Genomic DNA, 11,563 nt, shown 5'->3' with positions numbered 1-11,563 from the left:
ATATATATATATATATATATATATATATATATATATATATACATACATACATATATATATATACATATATATATATATATATTTATCAATCAATAAACCAGGTTCTATAAACACTTGCCTTAGCTATAGGGTTTAAACTAACACTTTCATAACCCTGTTTCCAAAATAATCAAGAATTATGAAGAGGTTTAGAGAAATAACTGGCTCTCTGTTGGTTATGACAACAGGGGTTCCAGTTGATCCAATCAACAGAACAGCCTGCTCGTGAAATTAACGTGCAAGTGGCTGAGCACTCCACAGACACGTGTACCCTTAACGTAGTTCTCAGGGAGATTCAGCATGACACAGTGTGACAAGATTGGCCCCTTTGAAATACAGGTACTACTCATTTTTGCCAGCTGAGTGAACTGTGAAGCAATGTGAAATAAAGGGCCTCGCTCAAGGACATAACACGACACTGGGAATTGAACTCACAACTTTACAATTGTGAACCACTGATCCATGCACTTTTAGAGAAATAAACTTTCAACTTCATAATATAAATTAAATATTACATAGTCATTGAACTCTGAATCTCCTTTGTTATGGAATCATGTAATAAATGATCTGAAAACTTTAACAGAAGCAGTCTCATGTAGGTTGATGTTGTAAAGCTTAACGAAGTGAAATGTTGAAGTTGCCACCAAAAATAGAAATTTATAATGGAATGTCTGAGATGAATAGTTTGTCTGTCGTTGTAGCGGTTAATAAAATTATAATATACATGGATCTTTCTTTTGATAGGAATGTGAAATAACAAACTAATTACTTCAAGTTCTGCTGTTAAAAACAAATTATTTCACACCATATAAATCTGTGTGTGTGTGTGTGTGTGTGTGTGTGTGTGTATATAAATATATATATATATGAATATATTTCAGCTAATAAATCATTTAATAATCATCTACCTTATTTTATCTTAGGGATAACCTAACACTTCCATAATTATACTTCCAGCAAGAGTATGCTTGCCTTTTTACAATTAAATTCCCAAAATAATCAAGAATTACAAAATGTCTAGTGAAATATATATTTTTCATAATTTTGCACCATTCCTACTTCTACTTCCCAACGAAAGCAGGTTAGACAGATTATTCAGGTGTAAAATAAACTATTTCTCCAATAATATACAAATCTGTGAATTTACAAAAATAAAATAAAATGCACAACAGCCGGACTGCCTCTCCAGGATGACTTGGGACCATGGATATGATATCATAAATTAAAAAATATAGAATGAAATGAAAACATCTGGGTTAATTAATGAACACGTTAATGAATCCAATGTAATGAAGTTAAAAAAAAAAAACAATCGAAAAATAGATGACCCATAGATAAATACATTCTGTACTAGCAAATTTATAGAATAGAATACATATTAATATTGAAATTAGAGATTTCACTGAAATCGCATATGTACGTACTATTTTCTTGTACAATTACATAGCTTCAGTTTCATCTTGTATTAGGACAGATGTGTATTTAGCCTATCTTGCAGCTGCTCTGTACACAATTTTGTAGTTGATTATAGAATCTAATTTTAAAGATGGCATGGCAAGCACATCTGTAGAGTAATTGTTAACGCTGACAGTTGGCAAGTGATAAATACACAACTCCAGAACCGGTGTTGGGAACTGTTACTCTTCTTTTGTCTCAAATTGATTATTTCAAATCTTTGCAGTGAATCAGTATTTGAGTTAATGAGGTTTATTTCGGTTATTTTTTGCTGCAAATGTTCAACCAAGGTGGGATACCTTGTTATGTTGGACGTTTGTAGCATAACCTACCTGGCTAGCACTAAGTGACTGATGTGTGGAGATTCATTAAAAAAATAAATGCCAATTTAAAAATAGCAGAAAAAAATAGATTTATAGCATTTGATTTGAGAAGAGTGTTTAGCAAGTAGGCAGTCTTTCGTGTAATTAGGGATTTGAGTCCAATCAGTAGGCCTAGACATTTTTTTATATTCCTGGTATCAATTGTTGCTTGTAACTTGGAATAAAGAGATATGGTAGCAGGGGTGTGAAGCTGATTTTCAAAGACTTTCAAACTAATACATTGAGCAAGAAATGGTTTCGTCTTTCCAAACTTAGTGAGAAGTTTCATAAAATATTCTAGTAACTCATAGAAATCCTTCCATGAAGCATTCATCTTGTTTTGTTTTTTGTTTTTTTGTTCTGATTTTTTTTCTTTCAAATTCTTTTCTTTTCACATCAGAGATGAAGATAAATTGGAAAACAAAACAACAACAAAAAAAAAAATCAATGAAAATAAATAGATAAGAAAGAGCAATGACAATGAAGGTGATGATAATAATAATAATGACAATAAAAATGGTTTCTGACAACAGTGCCACAAAGAGGCCACATATTTGTAAGGAGGAGGAGGAGGAAGAGGGGGAGGCAGAGATGGTGGTGGTGGCAATGGTGGTATATAGTTTCAGATGGAATTAACACACCCTCCCTATTCTCTAGGCAGGGGAGACGTGAGAGTCGGGCAAGTTACCTGCAATACATGCTTAAGATTTAATTTAATGAAACCTACAAAGAAAAGATGGAAAAAAAAAAAAAAAGGCAAAAATATGATCCCAACACAAATCTACAAACCCAGAATTTAGAGAAAACAGGAATTAATAATACTATAAATACACAAACTGCTTCATTCCATTGTCTTTGGTAATGAAAATAATGGTAAACTTCTGACATAGGCACAAGGCCAAGAATTTGGGCAGAGGAGGACCAAGTAGATTAAACCAACCCCACCACATGACAGGTACTTTATTTTCTCAACCTTGGAAAGATGAAAGGCAAAATTGACCTCAGTAGGACCAGATCTGAGAAAGTAAAGAGCCAGGACAAATTTGGCAAGGCGCTCTGTCCAACATTCAACCAGTTCTGTCTATCCACTGACCTTAATAATGATGATTTCAAATTTTGGCACAAGGCCAGCAAATCCGGGGCCGGCAGGTGGGGGGAGTCTGTCACATTGGCCCCAATGCTCAACTGGTACTTATTTTATCGACCCTGAAAGGATGAAAGGCAAAGTTGACCTCAGCAGAATTTGAACTCAGAGCATGGAGATGGACAAAATACTGTCAGCTTGGCACCTTACTGGCCTTAATAATAATAATGAAATTTCTTTATAATTGTGGCACAGAGGGGGTTAGTCGATACCATAAACTACAGTACTTGACTGGTACTTTATTTTATAGACCCCCAAAAAGGATGAAAGGCAAAATTCATCTGAGTGGGATTTGAACTTGGAATGTAAAAAAAAAAGACAACACAAATACAGCTAGGCATTTTCTCCCAACACTAACAATTCTCATTATCCACTGACCTAATAATAATAATAATGATGATAATAATGATGATTTCAAATTTTGACACAAAGCCAGCAATTTTAAGGGAGAGTAAGTCAATCACTTCAAGCACGGGGCTTAAATGGTTCTTATTTTACCAATCCCAACAGGATGAAAGGCAAAGTCAACCTCTGCTATATATATATCTGTTTCTTATTTCTTATTTCTTTATTGCCCACAAGGGGCTAAACATAGCGGGGACAAACAAGGACAGACAATATATATATATATATATCTGTTTCTGTGCTATATATATATATATATACATATGCACACACACATATATACATACACACACCCATCATCATCATCATCATCATCATCGTTTAACGTCCGCTTTCCATGCTAAACGATGATGATGATGATGATGATGGGTGTGTGTATACATAGTATATATTCATACATATATACATATTTATATATATATATATATATATATATATATATATATATAGACATATATACATACATACTCACACAGTTTCCTAATTTGTTTAGCTGAAGCATGTAGATTACTGAAATAGCATGATCACAATAGAAAGACTGATTCTTAATCTTCAGATCTGAACTTAATTCCTTTAAAGCTGTTAATTCAAATTTTCATCTCTTTGGCCAAATAGTTATGGTGGTTGGTCAAGCCTGTTACAGTAAACAGTACAAAACCCACACGAAGCCATCTGAGCTAAAAATCCTCCCTGATGTACAAAATCCTTGTGATACATTGATGTCATACCTAGGTTGAAAGCTTACCTGTTGTAATATCTGAATGTTAAAGACTTCTTAAATTAGATAAGTCATATCATACTTGAAAATTTCTGATAACAAGTGCTACTTCTACATACATGTGTATATGCAGGTAGAAGCAGCATGTGTGTGTGTGTGTGTGTGTGTGTGTGTGTGCGCGCGCATGGATGGGTGTTAGTGCATGCATAATTGGGTGCAGAGGTCTAAATGGAAATTAAAAAAAGTTGTATTTGAAATGCAGGAAAAATAAGTATAAAAATGACAGAAAATATTTCTTTTTAATAAATTATATTAAAACAAAAGAAATTGAAGTTTGTAATTGTTAAAGAAAAAATAGTTTACAAAGTAAGAAAATTAATAAAAAGTTGTGTGTGTATGTGTATATATATATATATATATATATATATATATATATATATATATATATATATATATATATATATATATATATATATATATATATATATATATATATATATACATATATATATACATATATGTATATACATACATGCATATATATATATACATATATATGTATACATTTATATATATACATACATAAATATATATATATATGTTTATAGAGACAGAGCAAAACACATAGTGAGAGAGGGGGAGAGATAGAGTGAGCCAGTGTGGAATAGAGAGAGGAAAGGAGAGATTGAGATAAGAAGAAGAGATGGAGAAGATGATGAGGTCCAAAAATAAAGTTATATAATTCTGCAATGATCACAGGAAAAAAAATATACTACATTCTAATGGTGATGGTTTTACTCCGGACAAGGGCCGTAATATATATATATATTATAAGGGAAGAGGGTAGTGACATTGCCTTCCTCAATGGTATTAGTGGTTTAAGTGAAGTGAATTAACTTCAACTGGGATAAGAAAACAGAGTTGTGAACATGGTTCACCGGGTATTTATCTCGTTGTTTAGCCATAGGCAAGCTCCAAATGAGTAGTAGTAGATTTATAATGGATGACAGTCTAGCCATGATCATTCTATTTTTTCAGGCAGTATATTCAGGACTATGTCATTGTTTTTCTTTTTAACGTTTTCAAAACGGGTAAAGATTTGGCTGCTATTTCTAGCATGTCAAACACCGACATAGAAGCCTCCCTCACCGATCTGTTACCACTACTGTATATTCTTATTTAAGCACAAGGCTTCAGATCTAGTAGGAGGTGAGTAGTTGGTTGAATACAGCCCTGCTGTACAAACCTGACTGTTACATCATTCGATTGAACCCTGAAACAATTAACTGTGAAATCAACCTTGGAATGATCTTGTCTTCTACTGCTCAACTTATTTCACCAGTCTATTGCCTTAAATAATAATTTCTAACATAGATATAAGGCCACAAATTTTGATGGGAAGGGCTGCAATCGTGCTTCTCAAGTTAACAAACACCAGCCCATGAAAAATAACACTGAAATCTTTTAGGCGCAAGCCTTCTCCCTTCTTAATGAGAAAATAAAATAGAGTTTGTATTTATATAATTCTTCTTCTTTGTCACAGTGTTAGGCAAGTTTATAAACTTTAAAACTTTCTTAAATTAGGTTAAACATAGCAATTTGTCTGTCCCCTTTTTTCAATCTTCACAGCCCCACATCCTTACGAGAAAAAACTGGACTCTACTCAGTTATACCAACCCCCAGTTTTGAGTGGTACTTTATTCTATCTACCCCATCAGAGAGGAAGAGGGAGGGTGGAATTTGAGCTCAGAACCTAAAGAGCTGGAATAAATATTGGTTTCATATAAAGGCCAGCAATTTTGGGGGCAGCAGGTAAGACAATTACATCAAACCCCAATGTTCCACTGGTACCAGAAAGGGATGAAAGTCAAAGTTGACCTCAGAACTGGTGTGCTAAAGATTCTGCCAGTTCACCACCTCTAAGAACTGGGAACAGATATCACCAAGCATTTTAAGCAATCATAAAAAGGGCCATTGCCTGATAATCCCTTCATTTAATGAAAGACCCAGAATGTAGGTCTGTCAAGAGCCCTAAGGCTCGTAAAGCCTAAGCTTTAGCCTGTTTCCATGGCATATGACATGAAACTGCTACTGCTGGACAGGATTCTCGTCCATCGCAGGGCTAACTTCCCTGCTTTTGTTGGAATTCCTTTACAGTCGAGTGGACTGGAGCAACAGCAAATGAGGTCATTTGCTCAAGAACATAATGCACAGTCCAGTCGTGGAACTGAAACTGTGAACATGTAATTGTGAGTGCAACACCCTAACTACAAGGCCACACACTCTGACTACCCTGCTAACAGTAATAACAAATTGTCGCTTCATTAAGCAGATGGTCACATTTATATTTCCCGTTTTTAAATTTGAGAAGAGAGATTAGCATCGTTAGTAAATAAAAATTACTTCCCTTGATCTATAAAGAAAGAGTGACAGAGTCATCTCACCCTAGGAATGTACCAGATTCGATATTTAATTCTCCGTTCTAAAACACCTGTCACAGACACACACACACACAATCTAGTAGTAGTAGTAGTAGTAGTAAAATAAAAGGCATGGTAGTCTGCCGTTAGTGAGAGAACTTTTCAATGAAAAATAAGGTATCACATATCTTCATTAACACACACACAGATATACAAGAAAAAATATAAAATTCAATATCAAATAAAATAAATAAGCACTTGTACTATATATATATGTATATATAGTATGTGTGTGTGTAATATAATTTTTTCCTTTTATCAGTATAGAATCATTATTAGAATTATATTACTTTTCTCATTTTAGAGACTTTTCACTATTTTCTTGTTATTTATTTTATATTATTTAATCATTTTTTCTTTTTAGGAGAGGAACCTTTAAAAAATTGTTCATTATTAGGATGAGGGTTAATGTAAAATAAGTGACAGGAGGAAGAGGGGGCAGAGATAAAATAACCAAATATATATATTTCTAACTTTGGCATGAGGCCACATATTAAGTAAGACTGTATGCTTATGTGAAAATAACCACATGTATAATTAGTTAAAAAATACAGCATGGTTGATTTCCTGTGTATATATATACATGCATACATATATACATATATATATATATGTATGTATGTATGTATGTATATATATATATATGTATGTTCAGTGTTCAAGTGATACTTAATTTATCAACCCCCAAAAGGATGAAAGGCAAAGTAAACCTTGGCAGAATTTGAACTCAGAACATAAGGATGGACAAATACCACTAAGTATTTTGTCTCGTGTGCTAACCACCTTCATAATAATGATAACACTAATTGTTTTCCACCAGAGGTACAGTGACAAAAGTTTGAGGGTAAACATTCATCAGCTACTTTGACCCAGGACTTGCGCTGTACTTATTTGACTGACCCCCACCAGATGGACAAAAGGCCAATTTGACCACAGATAGATATGAAGACAGAATGCAAAAGGACGTAACTAAATACACAAGAGATGGGGCAGAGCAATGCCCTACCAATTTTGCCAATCCATCAGTCTTCCGTAGTAGTAGTAGTAGTAGTGATGGTGGTGGTGGTAGTATTAGCAATGTGTATTTGCATTTCACATACAATTAGTTACATTAACTGTTTACACCACCACCACCCAACCCACCCTTCTTCCCGCAATATATAACTGGTTAATCATTCTGTCAAAGCCACAAAGTCAACCTCCCCCACCCCGAGAGACATGAACTCAAAAGATATATAATTCAATGGAGACAGCTTTAAATGAGACATTTTGCCAATATGTCATACCAGATAAATAATAATAATAATTCATTAAATTATAGGCACAAGGCCTCAAATTGTGTGGGGAGGGGGAGCCTATCTGTTACATTGATCCCAGTGCACAACTGGTACACATTTTACCAGCTCCAAAAGCATGAAAGGCAAAGTTGACCTCAGCGGGATTTGAACTCACAACGTAAAAGAATGGGAAGAAATGTTGCTGTTTTGTCTGACATGGTAACAATTCTACCAGCTAGCCACCGTAATAATAATAATAATAATCCTTTCTATTATAAGCACAAGGCCTGGATTTTTTGTGGGGAGGGGGAGAATCAATCACATCGACCCCCAGTACTTGACTGGTACTTGTTTTATCGACGCTGAAAGGATGAAAGGCAAAGTCGACCTTAGTGCGGTTTGAACACACAGCATAAAGAGCCAGGTGAAATGCTACACCAAGCATTTTGTTTGGTGTGGTAACGACTCCCCCAGCTCACTGCCTTAATAATAATAATAATAATAATAATAATAATAATAATAATTAATAATAATAATTTCTTAAAAAGCACAAGGCCAGAAATTTGGAGAAGCGGGGTTTGGTTGATATATTTGACACCAGTATTTAACTGGTACTGCTATGTATTGACCCCAGAGGGATGAAATCAGAACATGACGATCCAGGAAAAAAATACTGCAAAGCATTTTTCTAGCGCTTTAACGATTCTGCTAACTGAGGGTCTCAATAATAATAATAATAATAATAATAATAATAATGATGATGATGATGATTTCAAATTTTAACACAAGGCCAGGAAGATTGGGGGATAGGATAAGTCAATTACGTTGACCCCAGTATTCAACTGGTACTTAATTTATCGACCCAGAAAGGATGAAAGGCAAAGTGGACCCTGGTGGTATTTGAACTCAGGACATAAAGAGTCGAAAGAAATGCTGCTAAGCATTTTTCCCGGCACAGTAACAATTCTGTCAGTTAAGGACAATAATAATAATGATAATAATAATAATAACTTCTTACATAAATCAAGGCCAGAAATGTATATTTTGAGGTGTGTTGTATGTGTGGTGGGGTAAAGTTAATCATATTAATCCCAGGACTTGAACCGTACTTAAATTCTATCACTCCCTCAGCAGGATTTGAACTCAAAACATGCCAACAGATGTCATTAAATACCACAAACACATTTTGTTTTTGATACTCTCACCAATTCTGCCATATCTACCACCATTGTTACAATTGTTTCTCATTTTGGCAAAAGGTCAGCAACCTTGAAAGGGAAGGGGGGGGGGGGTTCAGTCAATACCATCGACCCCAGTACGTGACTGGTACTTTATTTTTTACTGACCTCGAAAAGGATGAAAAGCAGAGATGACCCTGGCAGGATTTGAACACTCAGAATGTAAAGGGCTGGAAGAAATGCCACTTAGCATTTCATCCAACACTAATGATTCTGCAATAATAATAATAATAATAATAATAATAATAATAATAATAACAATAATAATAATAAGAATAATTCTTTCTACAATAGGTACAGGGCCTGAAATTTGGGGAAAGGAGCTAGATGATAACATCGACCTCCACCCCCAGTGCTTAACTGATATTTATTTTGTCAACCCCCATTGCTCAGCTGGTATGTTTTTTTTTTTTTGACAAACCCAAAAGAATGAAAGGTCAAGTCAACCTTGCCAGAATTTGAATTCAGAACATAAAGACCAAAGACCGGATAAAGGTTGCTAAACATTTTGTCCAGCGTGGGGATGATTCTGCCAGCTCACCACCTTGTAATCCTTTGTACTAAAAGTACAAGGCCTGAAATTTTGTTGGGAGGGGCAAGTGAATTACACTGACCCCCTCAGTGTTTAACTGGTATCTATATCATCAAACCTGAAAGGCAGAGTCAACTGTAGCAGAATTTGAACTCAGAATGTAAAGATAGATGAAATTCCACTAAGCATTCTTACATAGGGGACAAGGGGACAAGGCCAACAATTTTGATGGCGGGGGGTGGGGGGTGCTAGTTGATATCATTGGCCCAAATATTTCACTGGTACTTTTTCTTTTTCAACCTCAGAGGAATGAAAGTGAAAGTTGTCCTGGGGCAGATTTGAACTCAGAACATAAAGAGCCAGAGAAAAATACTGCCAAGTACTTAATCTGATGCTCTTGTGATCTTGCTGATAACAAAAATTGCTTCCAATTTAGGCACAAGGCCAGCCATTTGTCCTCTTGGGGATCATTAAAATAATGTACCAGTGAAGAACTGACCTCACTGAGATTTGAACTCTAGCCATAAAATATCAAGAGAAATACCGCAAGGCTTTTTTTTTTTTCTTTCTATTTTTTTTTTTTAGTTTATGACACTCTAACAATTCTGCCAGTCATCCACAATATTTCTTTCTACTATAGGCACAAGGCCGGTAATTTCAGGGGAGGGTACTAGTCGATTAGATCGACCCCCAGTGTTCAACTGGTACTTGTTTTATCAACCCTGAAAGGATGAAAGGCAAAAGTCAACCTTGGTGGAATTTGAACTCAGAACGTAAAGACAAACAAAACGGTGCTAAGCATTTTGTCCAGCAACGAGTCTGCCAGCTTGCTGTCTTAACAATAATAATAATAATAATAATAATAATAATAATAATAATAATAATAATAATAATAATGATAATAATAATAAGGATGATGATGATTTCCAATTTTGGCACAAGGCCAGCAATTTCGGCGTAGGGGCAAGTCGATTACATTGACCCCCAGTATTCAACTGGTACTTATTTTATCAACCCCCGAAATGATGACAGGATAAAGCCAACCCCAACAGGAACTTGAACCCAGAATGCAAAGACGGACGAAATGCCGCCAAGCATTTTGCCCAGCATGCCAATGATTCATCCATCTTGTCCCTTTGCATAATAATAATAATAATAATAATAATAATAATAATAATAATGACTGCTGTTTAAAAAAAAAAAGAAGAAACACAAAGGAAAAAAAAAACACTCAAAGACAAACTGCTTTCTATGTCCCATGGCAGCAGTAATCTTGAAGATTTTGGTTGTTATTCTGGTTCCTTGGGATTTCTCTTGTAGTTTCAAGTCTTCTTTTCCCCTCCCCCTCCCCAAACTTCTTTTGGTTTCGCTGTTTCATTATATTGTTGTTTATATATATATGTGTGTGTGTATATATATATATATATATATCTTTCCTTTTCATTGTTTCTTTGTCTTTTTTTAATGTCTTGTTCACTTGTGCTGTTTTATGTTCTTGCTTTATATATGTATAGATATATATGTATATATATATGAATGTATGTATATATATGTATCTATGTATATATATGTGTATATACGTATATATATATTCATATATATATATATATATATGAATGAATATATATATACATACATACATACATGCATGCATATAAATATATGTATATATAGATATATACACACACACACATGTATACATATATATATTTATGAATATGGATATTTTCTATAACATATGATGTGCTTGATATGCTGCATACCAGATCTCTCCGGAATGTTTCAAGGTCCTGAAATAACAAATAAAATAAAAAATAGAATACAATAAAAAAAATATATATTCATATACACACACACACACACACACCACAAACATATATATATATATATATATATATATATATATATATATA

At 34.2% G+C, this 11,563-nt stretch overlaps 1 protein-coding gene across 2 annotated transcripts in view; it reads right to left on the bottom strand.

Moving 5' to 3' along the window:
• Positions 1–1,881: 1,881 nt before the first annotated feature.
• Positions 1,882–11,563, bottom strand: part of LOC106867675 (acyl-CoA 6-desaturase) — a 56,219-nt gene continuing 46,537 nt past the window's right edge. For both annotated transcript variants that reach the window (XM_014912624.2, XM_014912616.2), the window contains exon 13: positions 1,882–11,440. In XM_014912624.2, coding sequence (XP_014768110.1) covers positions 11,380–11,440 — 61 coding nt within the window. In that variant the 3' untranslated portion in view covers positions 1,882–11,379. The remainder of the gene's footprint in view (positions 11,441–11,563) is intronic.

Source organism: Octopus bimaculoides, chromosome 22 (genome assembly GCF_001194135.2).
Source record: "Octopus bimaculoides isolate UCB-OBI-ISO-001 chromosome 22, ASM119413v2, whole genome shotgun sequence".
Taxonomy (NCBI): Eukaryota; Metazoa; Mollusca; class Cephalopoda; order Octopoda; family Octopodidae; genus Octopus; species Octopus bimaculoides.
The sequence above is the reverse complement of the archived record's forward strand: the minus strand, read 5'-3'. Positions and strand labels throughout refer to the sequence as shown.